The sequence below is a fragment of the Musa acuminata genome, chromosome BXJ1-1, assembly GCF_036884655.1.
Source record: "Musa acuminata AAA Group cultivar baxijiao chromosome BXJ1-1, Cavendish_Baxijiao_AAA, whole genome shotgun sequence".
NCBI classification, from domain to species: domain Eukaryota; kingdom Viridiplantae; phylum Streptophyta; class Magnoliopsida; order Zingiberales; family Musaceae; genus Musa; species Musa acuminata.
The window spans coordinates 5,811,879-5,835,481 of NC_088327.1; the positions used below are offsets into that span (position 1 = coordinate 5,811,879).

The 23,603-nt window shown below is 40.8% G+C and overlaps 3 protein-coding genes across 3 annotated transcripts; 2 read left to right on the forward strand and 1 right to left on the reverse strand.

Annotated features, from left to right (window-relative positions):
• The first annotated feature begins 8,645 nt into the window (after positions 1-8,645).
• Positions 8,646-11,102, forward strand: LOC103989446 (putative disease resistance protein RGA4). The gene has a single exon (XM_065191629.1). It carries the CDS (start codon positions 8,646-8,648, stop codon positions 11,100-11,102), a length of 2,457 nt encoding a protein of 818 aa, XP_065047701.1.
• A 4,062-nt stretch (positions 11,103-15,164) lies between these two features.
• On the forward strand, positions 15,165-18,045 carry LOC103989435 (uncharacterized). The gene is made up of 4 exons (XM_009408279.3): positions 15,165-15,429; positions 15,512-16,816; positions 16,910-17,114; positions 17,277-18,045. The coding sequence occupies exons 1-4, from the start codon at positions 15,277-15,279 to the stop codon at positions 17,873-17,875; spliced, it is 2,262 nt and encodes a 753-aa protein (XP_009406554.2). The 5' UTR covers positions 15,165-15,276; the 3' UTR covers positions 17,876-18,045.
• A 1,334-nt stretch (positions 18,046-19,379) lies between these two features.
• On the reverse strand, positions 19,380-21,661 carry LOC135678967 (beta-carotene isomerase D27, chloroplastic-like). The gene is made up of 6 exons (XM_065192583.1): positions 21,647-21,661; positions 21,227-21,319; positions 20,957-21,018; positions 20,698-20,804; positions 19,689-19,778; positions 19,380-19,618 (listed from the first exon to the last, which is right to left on the reverse strand). The coding sequence occupies exons 1-6, from the start codon at positions 21,659-21,661 to the stop codon at positions 19,578-19,580; spliced, it is 408 nt and encodes a 135-aa protein (XP_065048655.1). The 3' UTR covers positions 19,380-19,577.
• Between the last annotated feature and the right edge of the window lie 1,942 nt (positions 21,662-23,603).

Here is a 23,603-nt window from a genome sequence, read left to right on the forward strand (position 1 = left end):
GTATGTCCTATCATAGCTTTAGATTTTGTCACTTAATTATAACTGAGGGGTGTTTGGGCAATACATCATTTGGATGTCACTAAATTTATAAGAGTAAATTTTTTTTTTTTGCAAGGATAAATATACAACACTATCAAGAATATTAAGTACAAATATTAACGCTAAGTAGGTTACTTGAAGCCAGTATAAGTAATAAAAATATGATTTTTTTACGCATCAAATTTCATAACACAGTCATCCATCAGCTTCGTTGAGCATAATCTATTGACTCAAAATGATGACTCATATGAATATGAGATTCTAGGACTAGATTATTTGATGACCTAATTAATTTTTAAGATTTAAGATTTTTGGTTTATAGAGTAATCCTGTTGAAGCATTATTTTTAGTAATTATGATATATATATATATATATATATATATATATATATATATTCTTGATGTCGAATATTATTTTTGAAGTCAGGGATTAGAATTGACCTGTATCCATTATATAATTTAAGTTATCATTCTTGACATTAATAATATATATGCTATTATTGTCAATGATATTATTTGTAAATATAATGTTAATTATTTTGGCACAAGTAATATATGAATTATTTTAGAATTATTAAAAATATGTATATTGAATAGTTTGATGGATTATCTTCTTTTCAACTGTTTGAGTTTGTTGAGTAGTATACATGTAGCTCCAAATTTTATCTTATGTCAACAAACAATATATTTTTGAATTTTAAAAATTATAATAATTTATTGAATATATATTTTATAAAAAATAATTAATTTTTTATATGCTTGTCAATCACCATTTTACTTGTGTTATCAAAATTCAAATTTATTGAATGAGTTTGTTCAAGTTATTTAGACATTATGTAACAAAAAGTGGGAAAAAAAAAACTTAACTAGAGGTAGATCTGCATCTAAATATTTTCTAACTTATTTTTGACTTAGTATTTCAACTATGAACTAAGTTGAATTCATATCATTTTCTTATCAAATTTTCTAGGAGGGGATGAATGCAATCAACGGGAAACTTCTCCCCTTACCATACATCAAATTCACATAGTTAATATTTTCCTTTATTTGAATTTTTATTTCCTTTTTTGTGCATTATAATTAAGGAAATAACTAAAAGTAGTTTCCTTAATAGTGTGGGAAACTAAAAAAGTTAGTCTATCAATTAAATAATTACATAATCTAAAAATTATCTATAATCATAAATGATTTTTCTCCCTTAATAGAAATTATTATCATAAATAGTGTGTTACTTTATTTAAATTATTAATTTTCTTGTTTGTGTAGTATGGTTAGGAAAATACTTAAAATTGATTTTTTTTAATCATGTGAATAAGTTAAGAATTTTATTTATTAATTTATTTGTTATCGAGTGATTTAATTTTGAAAATTAAATAATTTAAATTTCATTTTTGTGTATGAACCATAATAAATAAATATAATAATTATATATTTATATGTCAAAGTAAAATAAATAATAAAATAAATAATAAAATAAATTATTGCTTACCTTTTGAGGAGAACTCATTTTCTTCTATATAAAGGGGGCTCTTCCTCCCTCATTCCTCACCAGCTTTGTAGTGGAAGAATTGAGAAAATGATTCTCCCAATAGAGGATCCTTGAGAAGTGATATGATCATCTATTTCTTTTTTAATCATTTTTATTTTTTTTTTAAATTTTTATATTAAATTTTTTATAATTTATTTGATGCATAATAATATTTAAATTTTATAATCTTATTATTAATAAATGATGATCATTGAATTATGATTTTAGAATAATTAGTCAATTTAATAATATTTTTAATTTATTTAATTAGACATATTTATGCTTTAAGAAATTACATGTGAATTTTTATGATTTAATTAGTTTTAAATTTAAAATTATGAATTTAAATTAATTATTTATGATAAATATATTTGAGATTAAATATTATTTTATAATATTTTAAAATATTAAATTTTAATTTAATAAGATGTGTAAAATTAGGGTATGACCCAAGCTAAGTTAATTGATCAAAGCAGCAGCCATGTGGCCTAGTACAACCTAGCATATATGGTCATGTATAATACAGCTCGTGTTGTTAAATATGATTTAACTCATATAGTTAGACATGACCCAACCAATGTGATAAGGCATGACCTATCTCACATGGTCTAGCATGACTTAGCTAACATGACTAGATATAACTTAACTCATATAGTCAAACATAACTTAACTTGTAAGACAAAGTATGACCCGGTTTAATGGTAAGACTCCACCAAACTTGTGAGTGATGCTTAGCTCAATTCGTGAAGCTAAGCCCATTGCACTATGTAACTAGCATTAGACACATTATCATCCCTCTTGTATATTAATATAACATATTATTTCAGACAAACATGTGTAACACACATGACTCATCTAATACTTGAATCGATTGGTTTGTTCTGGGTTAGTATCATGCGATATAGTCTAATCTTCTCTCCCTTCATTGGTTTGAGCCCGTTAGTTAACAAAATTAGATAGATTTAATTATTCCAAGCTAGTTTAAGGTAATTCTAAACTAACTCGACAAATTCAAGCCTATATAATCTAATTGAAATTAAACAAATCTAAATTAGATAAATCTATGATAATTCGAGGCTAGTTTCGATAGATCCTAATTGAATCATGTTTGGTTCAAGTTAATTGAGTTATTCCGGTTATGATATTAGTTGCATGAGGACTATTGAGAGATTAATGTCTCTTTTTTTTATGATTACATAATCTTAAAATTTTTATCTAAAAGTATTATTTTGAAATAATTATTAATTTTATTTTTTAAGATTAAATTCATGATATTATTATGATTCTATCATATAATACTACATATAATTGTGTTGAGTAGTTTACATTACAAATATAACTTGTGAAAAAAATTGCAGGTCATCATGATGCGAAGACACCAATAGAAATAGTCTAGTAAATCATATATCAAACATAGTACCTTACAATATTTCATCATACTATTTATTGGATATATATATATATATATATTATAATGATTGTTAAAAAATATTAATTGATTTACCTCTAATCAGTTATGTGACTTTATTTAGAAATCTATTTTTATGTGTAAAAAAAAAAAAAAAAAATTAAATTAAAAAATAATTAAATTAGTCTTATCTTTTAAGGGTGGACTCATCTTTTTCTTATCCCCTATTTCAGAAGGGTAGCGAGAGAATTGAGGAAAGAATCTCTATAAGTAGATAATAGGTAGGATCCTATATTTTTTTCTTATAAATTTTAATTTATATTTTAAAATATTTAAAATTAGAATCATTATAATTTTATAATGCATAATAATAATTTTGATTTATGATTAGTAAATAATTATCATAGAATTTCATGTCGAGAATGCTCGACTTATAATAAATTTTTAAAGCTTAAATAAATTTTAGGATTGATTTACTTATTAAAAATTTTATTTTGGAATGAAATAATAATTTTAATTTATTTAATTAGACATATCTCCGCTTCAAGAAATTATGTGTAAATTTCTATGATTTAATTAGTTTTAAATTTGGGATCATGAATTTATTCGATTATTTAATTCATTATAAATATATTTTTAAATTCAATTATTTTTAAGTATTTTTTAATTCTAAAATTTTAATGAAATGCTTATCTAGTAATTTGATCACGTTTAATTACTATTCTATAAAATTTTAAAGTATTTCTCGAAAGATTAAATCTAATTTCAAGAGTCAAGCTTGAGTTTGGCCCGAGCGAAGTTGATCCGCCAGATCAAGTCGAACAATTTTGAATAGCATCAGGTCCTCAGGCAATTTTGCCTCAAAACAACTTCAGGTATTATTGCCACAGTCCCTTCCTCCGTTATCGATAGACGACGAAGCTTTAGCTTGGTAGGAAATTTTATTTCACGAGCATCTCCGTAGGTGCATTAATCTTCTGCCAAAAATAGAGCAAGCGATCGCAGCTGATCATGCGTCTTACTAATTTTTATGCTTCCAAGCCCTGGATTTGGCTGTAGAATGCTCCTCCTTGTAGACTCTGTGTAGTAATCCTTGGCTGTCTCTCCGAGCAATTTGTTACCTTCATTTTCTACGAATCCCTCTGCTATCCACAACCTAACAGCATCCTCTTCACCAAACGCATAGTACTCAGGGAAAACAGCAAAGAAGAAAGCACTGTTTGAGATGAGAACTTCCTTGCTCATCGTCCAAGCATCATCGTGGAGCACCTTTTCCCGTTCTCCTGTGGCAGCAGTGATGCACTCCTGTATAACAGTCCCCCCAACCTTCGCCCTCACGCAGCAATTTGACATTATGGATCTGTTACTGCTACCATCTGACTTGCAATGTTTTGGTGTCTGGTCACAATCAACGTTCTTCCGACAGCAGCTGCTCTGCTTAGTGGAGAACGAAGTCTGTTTACCCACCCATACATCCGCCGCCATACATCATCCACCACGAAAACCACACTCTTCCCTTGGATATAGCCCTTCCAAACAAAAATCAGTTTTTCAAGCCCCGGATTCGGCTGCAGAATGCTCCTTCTTACAAAACCCATGATCCTCGGGGAAAAGAGCAAAGGAAAGAAAGTAATGTTTGATGTTGCTGCGTCGTCTCCAAGAAATTCCGGCCCGATGCTTAGTACAGAGTATGCACCGATAATTTTCGCATATTGCAGATGCGGCAACTCGCTCAGTGGTGGAAGCTGCAAGCACGATGCAAGATTTTTCAGAGTCTGGCACGTCAAGCAAGGAAAACAAGTTGCCAAAGACGATGACTGCATCCAGCTTGGAATTTTCGGCCGAAAAACCCATCGATTATAAGATCATCCAATCCTGGTGGAGGCTTTACATTTGCCAAAGACATGTCGTATCTGATTCGCCTCCTCCTCCGAGTATCGTCGTTCGACAGCGGATGTGCAGGAGAGACGTAATCTGTGAGAAGTCCCACTAGAGGAGTACCTTTCCAGCCTATCTAGTCTGAGGTGTCTGAGCCGATCAAGACACTTCAACTCCTCCAAATCACAAACACTCAGCATCTGATGACCAACGTTGCCTCGCTCACCGATCACGGACCCTGAGAGAAAATTCAGCTGTTTCAGTTTCATAATCAATCCCTGCCGGTAAATGTTCTAGCGGTGCCACAAAAAGATCGAGACACCTCAAATTGCAAAAGCGGAGGTCTTACCAAGGATTCATTCAGGACGGCTGTAGGACTATTGTAGGGCTTTTGCAAGCATCTGTGCACACTGCCTCAGGGCAGTACCGGATCGTGCAATCTGAGGTGTCTCGATCTTTTTATGGCACCGCTAGAACATTTACCGGCAGGGATTGATTATGAAACTGAAACAGCTGAATTTTCTCTCAGGGTTCGTGATCGGTGAGCGAAGCAACGTTGGTAATCAGATGATGAGTGTTTGTGATTTGGAGGAGTTGAGATCTCTTAATCGGCCCAGACACCTCAGACTAGATAGGCTGGAAAGGTACTCTTCCAATGGGACTTCTCTGCTGCTGAATAATTCCCTTCTTCACAGATTACGTCTCTCCTGCACATCCGCTGTCGAACGACGATACTCGGAGGAGGAGACGACATGTCTTTGGCAATCTAAAGTCTCCACCACGATTGGATGATCTTATAATCGTTGGGGTTTTCGGCCGAAAAAATCCAAGCCGGATGCATTCATCGTCTTTGGCAACTTGTCTTCCTTGCTTGACGTGCCTGAAAAATCTTGCATCGTGCTTGCAGCTCCGACCTCCGGGTGAGTTGCCGCATCTGCAATATCTGAAAATTAGTGGTGCATGTTTAAAAGTTGAAGTATATTTTGGAAGATTATAAATTAATATTATATTTTTAAAATAAAATTAGTTAGAGTTTTAGGGATAAAAAATTGTTAGTTTAAAAAGTTCAATTATATTTTGAAATATTTCAAATAGATATCTTATTTTTTTAAATAAAATTAGATGGAGTTATAATGATTAGAGACTCTTGTATTTCATATCTATAAATAAATTGCATCTATATGTGTAGATCAATTCAAGTCTCACGCATAAAGTCAAAGAATTGTTCAACATCATTAAGTCTTTTTCTCTTTAAGAAGTTCAATAAAGTTTTTTGTTTCTTATTGTTATATTTGGTTTGATCATAGGTTAATAGTACCTTATTACTACTATTTGATAATAATCCATGTTTCATAGCCACAAAGATAATAATCCATGTTTCAAAATCTTCTCGGTTAAGAAGATAATCTTTTTCCTGCAAATACAAATTGAAATCTTCTCGTTTTCCTTTGAGATTATGTTTAATTTACGTATACAATAACATTGTATTGAAGTATGTTCTTTTATGCCGTGGACATGTTATACCTAGCTGAGTGTATGTATGTCCCATCGAAGCTTTTGGATTTTTTCACTTAATAATAATTATGTTTGTGTTGAATCTCATATTTTGATGATGATGTCAATTGTAATTTGTTTGATCTAATCTGTATATTGAGAAAAGCATGCAGGATTAACTACGATGACAGTAAGACTTGAAGCAGGTATTGTGCCGGAGTCAAGATCGAGATCACGTTGGGAATTCGAGAGTTCATCAGAAGTTCTGCGAGAACCAACCGAGAAGTCCAGAAGCTTGCCATAGAAGCTCGTCGGAACTCGCCAAGAAGATCGTTGCAAAGTCCAGGAGCTTGCCGGGAGTCCATCGGAGCATTGCCGAAAGTTCGTCGGATGTTCGCTGGAAGTATGCCAGAAGCTCGCCGAAAGTGTGATTGACACACCGGAACATAAATTGCAATAATCATGTCTTAGTTATCGTAGTTAGAGTGTAAATTAAGTTAGAATTGGGAGGTAATCCTACTAACTTAATTAGGGGCCAACCGTGCCCTTAATAGGTTGAATTGGGTCGTATTGAATAGCCCATTCAGTACCTAAAAGCTCAATCGATGATGGCACAGCCTGGGAGACCCAGTCTCCCAGGTGGTCTAGGCAGTGGTACCGCCCAGACTGGGTAGTGGTACTGCCTAGTATCAGGATGTCAGGTGGTGGTACCGCCCGTACTTGGGAAACCCGGGATGAAATATTTTTAAGCTCCAAGTTTGAATCAACTTGAAGCCTATAAATACCCCTCTCATCCTTGGTTAAGACATAAGTATTGAGAGTAAAAAGGAAAGAAACGTTGCTGTAATCTTGTGTGAATCTTCTCTCAAAGTTCTAAGTGTTATAATAGTTTGAGAGAGGAGTGAGTGGAGGTGTAAGGGTTATCTCCTAAACCCGGTAAAAGGAGAATCGAGTTGTAAAAGGTGATTGGTCTTATCCTATTGAAGGAAGACCGATAATGGATGCCGGTGGCCTCGACGAAAGAGGAATCGGCGGAGTGGATGTAGGTCACGATGACCGAACCACTATTAACTCGGTTTGCATTTACTTTGAGCAATTTACTTTTATAGCAAATTGCATCTTCTCCTTACTGTGCTTTTACTACGCCTACGCTCACATAAGCTTTCAAGCAATATTTACGAAATAGTTTTCGTCGGAAATGATTTTATCGTACGAAGGTTTTTTGAACCAACGTAGTTTTTACCGTTGCACTAATTCACCCCCCTTAGTGTCGACTCGTTCCTAATAGTAAGGTCAATACTAGTTTTTCACTTTATGATTCATCTAAAGAGAATTGGCTTGTAGACGTGTTGGAGGACTTGTGCGCCGTGGCCGATGAGTCAGCACGGCTTGGTCCATGGGTCGACGTCGAGAGTTTACGATTTGTTGGAAGAAGTTATGAAGCCGGCTATCTCAGAAAGTCGGGATGCTGACGCCGTCTGAGGGAAGGCTTCTCTCGGTCGGGGTGGTGACGTCGTTTAAGGGAAGGCGCCTCTAGGTCGGGACGCTAACTCCGTCTTCCAGGGAGGTGTCTCTCGATCGGGGCGATGACGTCATATAAGGGAAGGCGCCTCTAGGTCGGGATGCTGACTCCGTCTTTCAGAGAGATGTCTCTCGGTCAGGGCGGCCGCGCAACAGGGGTGGCCGAGCTCCAGCACAGAAGGCCCTCGTCGGGGGTTTCCCGACAGTGGCCCCTCGTCGATTAAGTTAGTCGTAGCCTTCTCTTCCTCATTTTTCCGTCCCCTGGCTAGATACCGGTCAAGAGCTTTTATACTATTGCGCGAGGATCGGTTGTACATGGATTTGGCGCAGCGACCGATCCTCGAGTGGCGAGAGGGTACCTTCGTGCCGTCGTCGCCCGGAATGCATGGAACGACATCATGCGACGCCGTCCCAAGCTTTTCGGGATGGGACGTACCGAGGGGTGCCTCGGTATGGTTTATGGTTTGGTGCGTGGAAATACTCTTCACGCTAACTTGGCAAGGTTGTGGGTTGTGAAGTAACTGGGGTCCCAAATATACCTTATCAAGACGTATATAGAATAGCATTCATCCTTCCGAGACTGAATTGGGCTACTGTGAGAAACATGGATTTTTTCTTTTTATGGAAGCTGACTCGTCGTTTATTACGGATGAGAAACGTATATATGATTCCCCCCCCCTCGTAAGAAAAAGGCGTTCCGAAGGAAGAAAACAGCAACAGTGTTTGGCTTCCAGGTCGTCCGACAGAGATACGTCTCATCCACTAAGTTAAGGGGAAATGGCGATGGTTTTAGATGCTTTTGTGAACATTTTCATCGAGAAGCTGGCCGATCTCATCCAAGACAGGGTTGTGATGATGCTGGAGGTGGATGACGAGTTGCAGAAACTCAAGGAAAGTCTGGAAACAATTATTTGCCTGCTGAAGGTTGCGAAGAGGAAGAAGATCCAAGACTCGGCGATCGGTAGCTGGGTGAGCAAGCTGAAAGATGTCATGTACGAAGCTGACGACATTATCGACCTCTACAAAGCGGAGGGTGGCATACTCGCGGAGGAAGAACTATCATCGGCGTCGTTGGGTCAACGGGTACGCCGTTGCTTCCCTCTTCTCTCATGCTTTGTTGGTGTTCCCTTTCGTTATCAAATTGGTAACAAGATTAGGGACCTGAATGATCGACTCCAGCATCTTTCTAATGATAACTTAAGCTTTAATAAGCTAGCTTCTATCAATCGACAAGCCTCAATAAGTGCCATTACCAGTAAAACTTCTCCGCTTGTGCCGCCGGACATTACCGGAAGTGACATTTATATGGCTACAGATAATCTCATTGGGTTGTTGAACAAGGGAAATGAACGATCGTGTCGCCTTTTTGCTATCACGGGCATGGGAGGAATAGGGAAGACAACACTCGCACAGAAGATATTCAATGATTCTAGGATTATCGACAATTATGAAATCAGATTATGGGTGTGCGTTTCAAAAGTATATTCCGAGATCGATCTGTTAAAACAGATGATAAGAGGAGCAGAGATAGATTATGGGCAAGCAACGGAGAGAGCAGAACTAGAACCGATGCTTAGAAGGGCTATTGACGGAAAGAGCGTCTTTTTGGTGCTCGATGATATCTGGCGAGCGGACGTATGGGTAAACTTACTTCGTACTCCATTGAGCAGTGCAACGGCTATCAGAAGAATCTTGGTTACCACCAGAGACGGAAAGATCGCAAACCAGACGGGAGCCGTACATATACATAATGTCAAATTGCTGCGTGAGGACGAAGGTTGGGAACTGCTGTGCACGAGCGCATCGCTACAACGGAAGAAAGATATCCTAAACCTGAGAGATATAGGAATTGGGATCGTTCGGAAATGCCATGGTCTTCCTCTGGCAATCAAGACAATGGGAGGAGTTCTAATGACAAAGGAGAAAAGCCGGGGAGAGTGGGAAAAGGTGCTCGACAATGGTGCTTGGACTATGAGCAAGCTTCCAAAAGAACTCAAGGGAGCCCTGTATTTAAGTTACGAGGATTTACCGTCTCATCTCAAACAGTGCTTTCTCTACTTTGCACTTTTCCCCGAGGACCATGAGTTTCATCAAGAGGATCTTGTTAGACTATGGGTAGCAGAAGAATACATAGAAAAAGAAGGTAGCAGGTTGCCGGAAGAGACAGCCGAGGAGTACTACACAGAGTTTATAAGGAGGAGCATTCTACAGCCAAATCCAGGGCTTGGAAATATAAAAACTACTAAGGTGCATGATCTGCTGCGATCGCTTGCTCAATATTTGGCAGAAGATGAATGTAGCAACGTAAATGCTCGTGAAATAAAATTCCCTACCAAGCAAAAGCTTCGTCGTCTATCGATAATAGAGGAAGGGAATGTGGCAACAATACCTGAAGTTTTTTCCAGGCACAACTGCCTGAGAACCTTGATGCTCTTCAGAAGCCCCACAACCGTCCTAAGTGAATCCTTGGTAAGACTCCGGTGTCTCCGCTGCTTGTCTCTCAGAGGAACAGCAACCAGAAGCATCCCAAATTCCATCGGGGACTTAATTCACCTGCGATACTTAGATCTATGCTCTACCAGCGTGTCCAGACTACCGGAATCCATCGGGCAACTTACCAACCTGCAAGTGTTAGACCTCCGCTCTTGCAAGCATCTGTGCACACTGCCTCGGGGCATTACCAGATTGTGCAATTTGAGGTGTCTCGATCTTTTGAAGGCACCACTAGAACATTTACCGGCGGGGATTATGAAGTTGAAACAGCTGAATTTTCTCTCAGGGTTTGTGATCGGTGAGCGAGGCAACGTTGGTAATCAGATGCTGAGTGTTTGTGATTTGGAGGAGTTGAGGTCTCTTGATCGGCTCAGACACCTCAGACTAGATAGGCTGGAAAGGTACTCCTCTAATGGGACTTCTCTGCTGCTGAATAAATCCCTTCTTCAGAGATTATGTCTCTCCTGCACATCCGCTGTCGAACGACAATATTCGGAGGAGGAGACGAATCAGATACAACACGTGTTTGACAATCTAAAGCCTCCACCAGGATTGGATGATCTTATAATCGTTGGGTTTTTCGGCCGAAAAAATCCAAGCTGGATGCAGTCATCGTCTTTGGCAACTTGTTTTCGTTGCTTGACGTGCATGACTCTGAAAAATCTTGCATCGTGCTTGCAGCTTCCACCGCTGGGTGAGTTGCCGCATCTGCAACGTCTGAAATTTAGTGGAAGATCATAAATCAATCTCTGTTCATCCAATCTTCTGAACTCTGCTACGGATCCCAACAATTATCAATACAAAGGCGTAAATATACTACCACCTACTTGCCTTTCGAGTCGGAGTCTTGCAAGGTCAAGGGATTTGGTGGGAAAGGTGATATTGGATTATGGGAGGAAGATCCATCTTCATTAGCCAGAGATGAAGAGGCCATCTTACCACTGGGGAATCTGAGGAGCAAGTTTTAGGTTTCAACGAAAAAAGAATCCCCACAATAATTAGAATGGTTAAGGTGCACGTTGAAGAACTAGAATTGTCATTGATCATGTTGACTGTTGTTGTGGTTCTTGTGCATATCCCCCACAACATTGTAGAAGCTATACATACTTGACATGTTGAAGAACTAGAATTGTCATTGATCATGTTGACTGTTGTTGTGGTTCTTGTGCATATCCCCCCCAACATTATAGAAGCTATACATACTTGGCACATTACCTGCAAATTTGATTTAATTGTTAGAATTTTAGCAGGAGGGAATTGTTGGTGCTCAGGTGGTGAGGTGCTAATTACCAAAAGAACTCGAGATGTTACCTCTCCTGGGAGTAGGAGACTTCTGCGGCCATCGTGCTCAAGCTAACCTCCAAATCATGAGACTTTTGAAGGTACACATCACTGCAACACATGCAGCCTCGTTCTGCACTCTTCATCAATGCTTGTTCATTTGTGTTTCACCTTGAAGGCCGCAAATTGTCCTGCGTAAATGACTGGCACAACAATCTGAATCCGTCTGGAAAAGCCACTGAAGCCCTTTAAGTGCTGCCCGCGCTATCAATGCTCAGCTCCAATGTCAGCAAATCCAGAGCAAACAGTATCAATGAATTATTGGGAATGTGATGCCAATCGACAGTGCCTTGTCAAATATTACCTCAAGAGTTTCAGGTTCTTGGGATCATCATCCCTATCTAGGATCCAATTCAGGGAACTTGAAAGGTCCTTCACCATCCTTCAATGCCCATGTTGGAGTCTGGCAAATGTCCTAATGTCTGTAAAATCGAATTAGTTTCATGAACAGAACAATCCAAGTCCTGATTGACTGCATAGTGGGATGCTAGTAAATCTTACTGAACGGTCAACAGGCTGACAGAAGTATGCAGAGGCTTTCTGATATCAGATCAAAAGTTGGTCCAGTTTAGTTTTGTGACATTGGAAGATTGTCGACTCATATATGAACCTAGCTCATGCTCTTGATGCAGAATCAATCCAATCAGCACAAACCTTGTCTAAACCAGTCAATGCCAGTAGGTACTGGATAGAACAGCTGATCTTGTGGCAGAGTCTTGTGAGCAGTGGCTGCTAGTTTGTCATTAATGCTGCCATCAAACAGAAACCAGTTCTGGCTGTTTGACTGATTGACCTGATGACCTCAATCCTGCTCTGAATCATTGCCCCCCCAGTCAGGCAGAGAGTGATTAATTCACCTGTTAGTTTCCAATTGGATGAATGGGAGAATCCATTCCCCATGCATATCATGACTCCCCATTTGACGGAATCCAAGACACTGGGTCCCAGTGGACAATATCCATTGCTAATGTCCTGCAAGAATAGACAAAAAGCTATGCATATGGGACATCCAGTTAGTTAATAACTGATATTTAGTTAGCTCTGTTACTTGCCTTTCAAAGTATCTATACCAGTGTGCATATCCCATGAATCTACTGAACATGGCACAGAAGGACATGAAATCATAGTGTGGATCTGATATGCTTACCAGAACATGAATCCTGCCTTCATTTGTTGCAGAGTTCATGTCTTACCTAAGAACTTACTCTCTTTGTTTTTTTAACTACAACTTGGGATCAACACTGCAGCATTGTAGAAAGACAGATTAGTTCACAAACAACAATCAAGTGTGTATTTGTATAAGCCACAGATTTAGATTATGCCATTACTGCCAAGACTTGAGCGTGTGCTTATAGTCGGCTTCATAGGCTTCTATTATTATCATCTTCTTACTTCCTCCCAATAAAATGTAACACTTTCCATAGCATCTGTGGGGAGAGTGAGAAGATTACCACCCATCCATTCAATTGGATGACGCAATCATGGGACCTTTAGCTCTTCATATTTGACAAATCCTTTGACTCGTTGATCTTCCCAATACAAAAAGCCCTGTGATCACTGTCATTAGGAAAGAGACTGCAGGGTAAGGGGTACATGTCTTGGCCTTACTCCAATTCCAGTCATATGCTGTTGTTTCCTTCTATGCTGCTCTCAAAAGATTCCCTCATTGTAAACCAACAGTGTCACAGTGTGCATCTCTCCAACACATGGTCATCTCTTGAAATGATGGATGGATTCTCTAGCTAGGGTGCCGAGGATGATGCTCCAGGTTGTGCCAACACCAGGGACCGGCAAGTTTGGACTAGTTCAGATGTGACACAGAAAATGCTTTGTTGAGCCTGCAGGTGTTGAATCTGCAACTAATATCATACAACGTAAGCATTCATGCATGGATATTTATTAACTGAATGAATTAATTGATCAGAGAAAGAATTCCATCAACAAAACTGATCAAACCATGCTAGCTATACAATTAATATTACAAAATAGTCATAGATTTGTGTTTTGCATAATCATAGGTTTGTGTTTTTTAATCCAAATTGCAATAGTCATACAATTGATATTAATCATTCATCAACAATGCAAGCAAGTATACTCATTAGTTACAACAGAAAGACAACTCTTCCTTGTCACTTCATATTATTAAATCTAGAAGCAGAACAAAATTCAAGTCCTAGCTCTGGTCCAATGGTCTCTGATTCTGCAGTATACAAATTGTACAAAACAAATCCATCCGACTTTGGTAGGAGAGATATTTCCTAGGTTTGTGTAGCCCAACTACAAGCCCTCAAACCAATAAGAAACAGAGTTTCATGTTCATCATGACTGATGCACAAATCTAGATGTCTATATCACATACAATGACAAAAGACCTATCATAGACTATGGAAAGAGCTCCTTGTGCAAATATAAGTGAGAAACAAACAAATAAGACCACTTCTCTCGCAGAAGTGAAAATATATGCGAAACTTTTCCTGGTTTCGCATTAGTTTAGCTCCGTGGTACAATGAAATGTGAGAGTGCAGTGAAAGGAGGGGAAGAGAGATACAAAGAATGAAGGCAGAAAGGGAGAAAGAAATTGAGTGGGATGAAATTTCATGGGAGTTGAGGTGGGTGTATCTGCCCTCAAGAGTTATTCTAATGTCCCCAAGACTCACCATTATTCTAGGGTCTGCATGAAGCAGGGATCAATGAAAAGCTGTCAAGCAAAAAGCCATGCTTTCTGAAACCTTCCATGCATCTGGGTCTTTTAAAGAGGAAGTGACAAGACAGATTACCAAGTGAGGAGAGGGAACAGAAGAGGAATGTCTGTATGAACAAAAATTAGATATAAAAAAGAAGTAGATTGGTGTTTTATGGTTCCTAAACCTTTTGGTTTGGTTGTGTAGGTGTTGGAACATGAAGGGAAATTGGGGTGGCTGACAGCTCCATGGGAGTTTGGGCTGATAAATGCAAAACCAAAATCTCCAACAAGCTGGACAAACAAGCCACTTGAATTTAATGTAGTCCTCAGCAGAATTTTTTTTTAACTGTACTGAATTACGTTGCAAGTAGAATGATAGAAACACGAAGAAACATGATGTTGATTTTGGTCATGGGTTAAGAGGGAGTGAGGCTGGTATTTGGTCACCAGACGCAGGCGCAATCTTGGTCTTTTCTTCGCCCATCGCGACGGTCGTCCCTAGTCCCGTCTCCTCCCCATGCGGTCAAAGTCGCCGCAGCTTGGAAAGGGAATTCCGGGCGCTCCTCTCCCCACTCTCTCTGACGCCTTTACACTGCCAGCACAAAATCCTATGCTGCGCCCCAAACAGAACAAAAAGCAAACCAAGAACGGCGACGCGTCCGGCATTTAGGGAATCAGTAGGGGTAACAAAGTCATTTGATATCCCACCCCTGCTTTTAAAGGGTCTTGGCGGGAGCCGCGATGAATGCTGTGCACAGGCATCGCGTGCCCAAGTGAGAAGAACGAGCAGGCGAGTTAAGAGGAGGGAGGAGTTGGAGGTAGGACGCGGGAAGGGCCTGATATCTGACCTGAAAGGAGCGGGCGGAGCGTCGACGGAGAGAGTGAAGGGAGATGATGCCCGGCGTTGTCGGCCACGCAGCTGTCGAGGAGCGGCGCATCGAGCGGCAGATGGGGTGCATGGACGGGTTCCTCCAGCTGTTCGACTGCCACCACATTACCACCGGGAAGCGCCACTTCGCCACCCGCCACCTCCATACTACTCCGGTAAAAATCTGAGAAGAAAGTGATGTTATTTTTGTGCGTGTTTTTAACCTGTTTTTTCTGATAATTGGATGGCAAATCTCAGCTTGCTGAATCGACGGCGCCGTCGGAGACATCGGATGCTTCGTCGCCGTCGTTCTTCAAGAAGAGCCATCCGCCCCTGTCGTCGCCGGAGCCTTGCCCTTCGTCGCTCGAGAGCCGCTTCCTGGTGGATACACCAGCGCGTTTGTCGCATCCTCTGCCACTCCCCGTCTTTGAGGTGAAGGACGGGGTGATGAGCTCCTGGAAGCTCCGGGACACTCCAAGGCTCTCTCTCGATAGCCGCGCAGTGGTCGACGGGAAGGGAAAGCTCGGCCTGGGCCCGCTGGAGATCCGGACTGCGGTCCGGGTGGCCTCTGCGAACCAATCTGACTCCTCCGAGGTGGCAGAGCATCGGCGTTCCCCGAGTGTCGTCGCGCGGCTAATTGGGGTTGAAACCCTGCCAAGCACCGGCAGCGTAGCTGAAGCGAAGCCTGAACGGGGTGAGCTCCGGCGATCGGCTTCCGATTCCGGGGTTCCCAGAGATGCACCGTACTACAGTTTTGTGGAGGCGTGCTCGTTCCGGGAGCCATCCCCACAGCCTCTCGAAGCCGTCCCGATCTCTGCCGAGGTGTTCTTTAAAACAGTTAATCTGGACCAGTTCAGGATCAGTGACGCGAAGAAGCTTGTGTCGCCGCCGAGACCTATTCCCCTCACACCGCTCCAGCGAAGGAGCTTCTTCGATGGGGAGGACTTGTTCCCGGAGCCGAAGCGGTCGGGAATGCTCTATGGCGAGATCGAGAAGCGGCTGAGAATGCGAGGGATCGACGAGCCGACGAAGGACTTGGAGACTCTGAAGCAAATCCTCGAGGCGCTCCAGCTGAAGGGGCTCCTCCACTCCAAGCCGTCGGCACATCGCACCAACGGCCGCATTAATCTCATCTACGACTTCCAGACCGGCGCCCCGGTCGTCATGATGAACACGGCCTCCAAGCCCCCGCGGTTTCCGTCGAGCGAGCCGCCGCAGTCCAAATCCAGCGCCGGTTGCCATAGCGCTTCGCCAGTCTGGCGCAAACCGGCGATGGTAAATCGGAGTATTATTATAGCAAACGAGCGGACGGTGCATCGAAGGCCGTTAAACGCAGCGGTCAAGAAGAACCCGCAGCCCCAGCGGTGGATCTCGACCGTTTGTTCACCAACGTCCACCCCGAAGAGGGCAGGGCCGGAACTTCTGGCCACCGGATCACCGAGGAGCCGAACGCCAAGGGTGACTGCGTCTCACAAGGAGCCAGTTCACCCACTGGCGAAGGACAATACCTCCACCACCATCTCCGAGAGCAGCATAAGCGCCTCCTCTCCATCAGGCTTCGAGGTACGCCAACGACTTGTTACTCGCAGTACATATTTTTCTTGATCACAATTTATGGAACTTTTAGTTAAATGGAGGGTGGGTGATACAATGCAGAGATCGAAGGCGGAGAACAGATCAGGCCGAAGTTTGTTGGAGCGATGCGATAAGCTGTTACACAGCATCACGGCGTTTGCGCGAGCGGATCAGGTCGCCGCCGTCGACCAGCAGCCGAGCCCCGTATCCGTGCTCGACTCGTTGCCTTACCTCGGCGAGGACGTGTCGCCCTCGCCCCTCGCCAAGCGCTCCATCGATTTCAAAGGTAAGAGAACAATATATATATATATATATATATATATATATATATATATAATACCTCATAAAAATATTTTTTTGGATCAAAAGTGTTGATGCGTTAGGATCCAATAGAACACATCTGTCATAAATGAAGACGATTAAGGAGATGATGCGATATGTTCTGCAGATCAAACGGCGGACGAGCGGGAGCAGTGGTCCTCGGCAGCGTGGAGGAATCATGGGGACCGGATCGATGGGCCCGGTGAGGTGGATCACGACTACGCCTACGTGTGCGACGTGCTCCGCGTGTCCGACCGCAACGGGGACGCCTCCGACGCCGTGTACACGATCCTCGAGAGGCGCTGCTGCCGTCACCGCGGCGCGTCCCGTGCCGGCAGCCTTCACCGCCGGCTCCTCTTCGACACCGTGGCCGAGATCCTGGAACGAAGCCGCCGCGTGTGCCCCTGGGAGGCCTTCTCCTGCGCCGGAAACCCGCCGGCGGACGGCGGGGAGGAGGTGGTGCGGCAGGTGTGGACGGAGGTGCGGCGCATCCGGGAACAGGTGGCGGCCGATGGCCAGGACGGCGCCGCGTGCGGGGCCGTGCGGAAGGACATGGCCTCCAGGCACGCCGAAGGGTGGAGCCTGCCCGCTGTCGAGATCTCCGACGCTGTTCTCCTGATCGAGCGGCTGATATTTAAGGATCTCGTCGTCGAGACCATCCTCGCCCTGGCCGACGCCGCCAACGAGTCCCGCCCCCTTCTTTCCCGCCGCAAGCTCCTCTTCTAACAAGACGACCAACAGTTGTGATGTAACGAGTTCCAACGGTGTGTACACGTTTTCTACTTGAAAAGGCATCCTCGAGTGGTGGTGGATTATTTTGAGGTTTATTATGGGTCATTAAGAAGGTCAAAATACATCTATGCATTTTGTACTTGCTTGCATATGTCCAACATGAAAATATCATCCCAATAAAAAAAAATAAACCAATCATATCCATTGTGTAAGATTAGAGTGTAAGATTTTGTGTCTCATCCCATTTATTTCAAATTTCATATGTTGAGCATAGGTAGTATGAAGAATATAAATAAATCATGTCTCTTAGCATACCTGAGCAAAAGGTTTTGTGGTGCTTTGTCAATAGTTCCATGAAAGGCTTCAGACTTACTAGCAACGGTGTGTACTCTTTTCCAATACATTACATAACAAGCTGCCTTAACTGTCAATTAATTGCAATTAATGGCATTAAATTATCATTGCCATTTGACATCACCACTTGATGAGGATAATAACTGCGATAAGACTCGCATGACGTCAGCTGTCCCAAATAACGCATCACAGCACCTGGTCAATGCAGACCGGAACGTCGACTGAGGCATATTAACACCCTGCTCAAGCTCAATCCTTCACGTTATGCCAACACCAGCGTCAGACGCTACCCGCCTGCCCCCTGCAAGCGGGCAGCTCAGGAAGCAGTAAGCTTCCCTATAAATACCGTCTCATTCGTCGGGGGAGGGGGGAAAAAAAAGATCTCCTTACCACTATCATCTGACTTGATCGTCGGAGGGGTCGGGCCGAGCACCCCGACCCGACCTTTGTGCAGGTGCGAAGCCGAATGTCCCTGTCGGACGCGAAGGCGAGGAGTTACTGCCCAGAGGAAACGACGACCCCGTCCCGACCACCGCATCAGACTCCCGCGGTGGATTCGAAGGCCGTCTCAGGAAGATCCCCCATCATCCGGACCCGAACCGAGCCGCGTCGGCCCCGAGGCTATGGCTCAAAGATTGTTTCCACTAACACCACTGATCAGAATTTATCATTGCCTACAGGATGACAGAAACTGCTAGGTGGATTTGCTTCTGTTCTTGTTCATTGGTTGGAGCAGTCAGTTCCAAGTGTAGCAGTGAGTGAGTGAGTCAGCACAGTAGGTGTTAACTTCTGCTTCATCCTAATGATTTAAGTGTTGAATCCAAGAAATTCTTAATGGAGCATGTCAGTCATTTTAGATCCCTACCACATGGTTAGTGGCTTCCAACTACACCTATGCCATTGATTCCATTGTGCATCACTAGTGTTCCTATTTCAAGAGATCTGGTACTGTTGTCAATATGAATTGTTTAGCTCTTTCAGAGTCCTTCATACTGATCTTGAAATCCCAGTCTGATGGTTCCATATAAATTGCATCAAGATACTTGTCATATCATTTAAATGTAGTTAGGGCAAGTAGAAAGGCATTAGAGATTTCAAGATAAGATAAGAGTGTACTGAAGATCTTTACATCCAAGCATCCAGACCAGGAAATATGTCACTGTTCTACATTTTTTTTAGTAACTGTGGTTAACATTGACAGTAAAATGTATGTAGTACAGTTTAAATCTTTTCATTTTAAGAAAACTTCATGAAATTAAGTTTATATTTGGTGCAATGCAATCTGTTCCCTCAAGGCTTTGACCTTCCTTTCATCTGCAGGTTTATTCTCTTTACCTTTTCATCAACTGGAGCACTTCATACTATGTCTCTGCTTTGCTATACCTGCAAAAATAAGAAAGAATAAGAAAGCAGCTGCTTTGCCATATCTACATGCTTGGGTTGATGTCATTACAGGATTTGTGGTAGCATGGTTGCTTTAGTGCAGGATCATCAAGAGGTGGTTGCTGACCAAAGATCATCTCACAGCTCATGTCTTCAAAATCTGGAAGTCAGCATGCATCATAACCATTTGACATAGGTCATATCTGTTTTTGCAGAAGTTCAGTAGATAATAATACAAGAATACAAACTATGTCTTCTCCATACAATGGGTGATTCTTTAACCTCCAATATCTTGTCTGTTCTTCCAACCATTTTATTTATTGAATTCGAACAAAGATTTCCTTCAGGAATAAACTAGATTTTTGGACTATAACTCTTAGTTGCTTCTTGCAGTTGTCCAAACCAATATGGTGGTATTTGCATTATCAAACATTGTGATAATTTTCAAAGTACTTGCACAAGTATTGGAGCACAAAACTTGACTTTCTATTCCAGTGGTTGATACTAGTGTCCATTTGAGGGGAAGTGATGAAACAAAGAGAGAAGATGATAAGAAGTGCATTACACTCCCCTAATCTATGAAATGATTAGTGTTGTGATATTTTGCAATCACTTTCTGTGGAGAATTTTTACATATTTCATTGTCAGATGGAGATGAATTTAATTCTCCATTCTTTCGATGTTGTATTAGCAGTTTAATATTTCATTTGTTCTGGAAAAACCTCCTTTTGTAATTTCCAATTGACATGATGCCTATCCAAATATATAAGGAACCTTCCATCAAAAAAATATAACAAGTTTTGGTGCCAATTTCAATCCAGAAGTATAGTTGTTGAGTTTATAGATCGATGAGTTCGGATATCCTGGAATATGGAAATATCAACCAGAGGTATTTCATATGGTTCAAATGTCCTACAAATTCTCAAGGAGATAATATCTAATTTTTACATATCTTTGAGCAATCATGTCAACAAGTTATAGGATACTACAAAATATTATCTGGTAAATTAGAATTGCAATATGATAGGCATATATAGGAGGAACAATTCTTTGAGAGTTATCATTTTTAAGGAGCATACTTGGAACCATATAGACAGGCATGCCAAATGAATCCTGGATGAACTTCTGACTTGGAATCTTGCATAAGTTTGTGCACATCCCAACACAGTTGGTGCTCTCAAGAAACCTACATGGCAGAAAATTTTTCTTCTTGAAAAGATTCAGAATAACAAAATCTTGATTTGTGTCTTGACCAAAATTGACAAATGCTCAATTATTGTCCCTAAAAAACCAAAGGATTTATATTTGTCTATGATATGAAAAGGGATTAGAGAGCACCTGCATTTGGGGATGTAAACCACATTTTTCTCTGATTTCCCCTTGATTTCAGATTTCCTGACCTACCATGACAAGTTTCAGTATCATTTTAGATTTATCATCCAAGAACTTCCAGTCTAACAGCAGTCAGCTATTAAAACAAGCTACTAAAAGCAGTCCGGGGGTATTTTCATACTCGGTTGTAATTTATATGGTTTCCTTCCAAATGCTAGAGATGAAATCTTCATGCATAGACTATTGGCATAAATTATAGAGGATTACGGTTTATACCTCGCAGCGGCCAATCAGCCAAGGGAAGACAATGGTAGTGAAAGCTGCAAAGTACTCTCTTGAAAATGTTGAAGGTGGAAGTAAAATCTTTATCTGGAATTTCAGTGTCAAAATTGCATTAGCAATCTATTGCTTCCGAGGACAAACAAAAAACATCATCTGTGTATGCTGTGTCGCAAACAATAAACTTGTATGGAACATTAGATTTCTTCTTTATCGAATGTTTCTTGTCGGCATGTTGTAGCTGAAACTCTAAACTTTTACTGCAGTACAGACTTTTGCAGAAATGAGAATTTACTTGTGATCATACGACTGCAGAGTATGTGAAAGACATGGATCATTGATGAATGATAATCATAATCTAAACCAAATTGTGTGGATGTTGGCTAAGGATGATATGCTTAAAACACATTCAGGTACACTTTGGTTCTCCATATTTGGGATTAATATGGCTATTGGAAGCCAACTTGCCATTGTTAGAATGGCTAATGGAAAGGCCTCCTGGAGAGATTTGATCACCAAGTCCTGCTGTGCTTTTGTATCAAATTTCTTAGAAATCATGATTGCTGCCGCAACTAAGCTCTCATATCCTTCCTTCTTGTTTGATATGCCTGAGAATCAAATCAGCTGCTTTCAGGTTATTCTGCACAGAAAGTAATTCTGTAGAAGAAATCAGCATCATCATTCATCTCTTCTTTCTCTGTTTTAACTCAACTGTAATAAAATCTCTACCAATATAAGCATTTGCATTTTCTCAAAAACAAAAAAAAACATCTTAAGATGTCTGTGACACCATAACAAGCTTTTACAAGAGCCTAAAAGAATCCACTTATCAACAAATTGAATAATATATGGTGTTAAAACCACTCGAAAAATTTAGCATATGAAAGAAAAAGAGTGACACATGATATTTTATTTTTTCTTCCTCTATAAATTCTATTTTTAGTGATGAGAACTCTCCTGTTTTCTTTTTCCAAAATAGAAGGAGATGTAAAGACATAGACAAACATCCTATCTCATGGCAAGTTTAATTCATAGGGACAGTCCTCCCTTCAAGAAAAGCCAATCCTATGCTCTAGCAAAATTGACTAACAAGTTAGAGAATAAGTATTCTCTCGATAGATATGTTTTGACTTTATAATATGAACAAAACAGCAAGCAGACCAAATGTCTCTTTTCTTGCTAAAGGCAGATTTTAGCGCAAAAATAGGCTCGAGACCAAAATAAGCACCATTATAACCTGTAACTCCATTGCTAAGTTTCTTTTGATTATGTATTGACTCTATGATAAAGACTTGGATTTGGTGACCACTAATTTCAGAGGCACACAAAGAAGAGGTTACCAAAAGAAGAAGAATAGAAAGAAGAACGAAATGCATATCTTTGAATGAAACACGCTTGTGTTCTTCAGAACGATATACTTAAAAGGGTAGAAAGCACATGAATAACCTGTGGTGGCTTCAATGGCGCTTGAAAGGTGGTGGATGGCGAGACGGTCGAACCAGTTGTCCTTGTACACAGTCTTGTCCCTCGGTGCCGCCGCCGCCACCACCCTCTCGTCGGTGGTCACCCTCATCACAACCACCGAACGCCGGAGATTTCTACTCGGCGGCCTCTGTTGGCCCAACTCCATCCCTTGTGGTCTTCTGCTCCCTGGAAGACTTCGTAGCCCCCCATGATGATGAATAGTAGCTCTCATTATGTGTGTGCGGAAGTGTGCGTCTTTGTGAGTTTATATACTGATATTTCAAGGAAGAAGATTGAGAGAAGAAACAAAGAAACAAAAAGGTTTAAAGAGCATCTTCGGGAGGGATGTGAGAAGAATAATAGATCTTTTGTTGCGTAGAGAAAAGAAAGGGACATTCTTAAGGTGCGAAGCTCACTGGATTCTCTTAAAGATCCTTTAAGGTGTGAGAGGTATAAATGACAGTATCAAGCATGCATGTCTTTTGCTATTATGCTCAATGGAGTCAATCTTGAACTGTTAAGCTTATCATCACATCAATTGGTAGATGTATGACAAAAATAGATCTCCCTCATTAACTATTTGGAAATATATATAAGCTTAGTCATTCATTTCTGAAACAAAAATTCAAGATCTGATCAAAATATGGACACATTGTTCTTGAGGTAGCCAAAGGTATCTTAGGAGGTATCGACAGAGATCAAAGAAGACAAGATGTCTCTTCCAATCCATACAAGAAAGGCCGGCAAGGATTTAGCTGAAGAAGATTCGTTACTGGAGAAATAAAATGTAATAAAATAAGATTAAAAAAATTCTACCATTAACAGCAAATGTAATATCATTTGCTGTAATTGAGGAGTTAATTAAAGTAAATCAAAGCAGAATCCCGCCTGGGCTCGAAGGTGTTAGCTA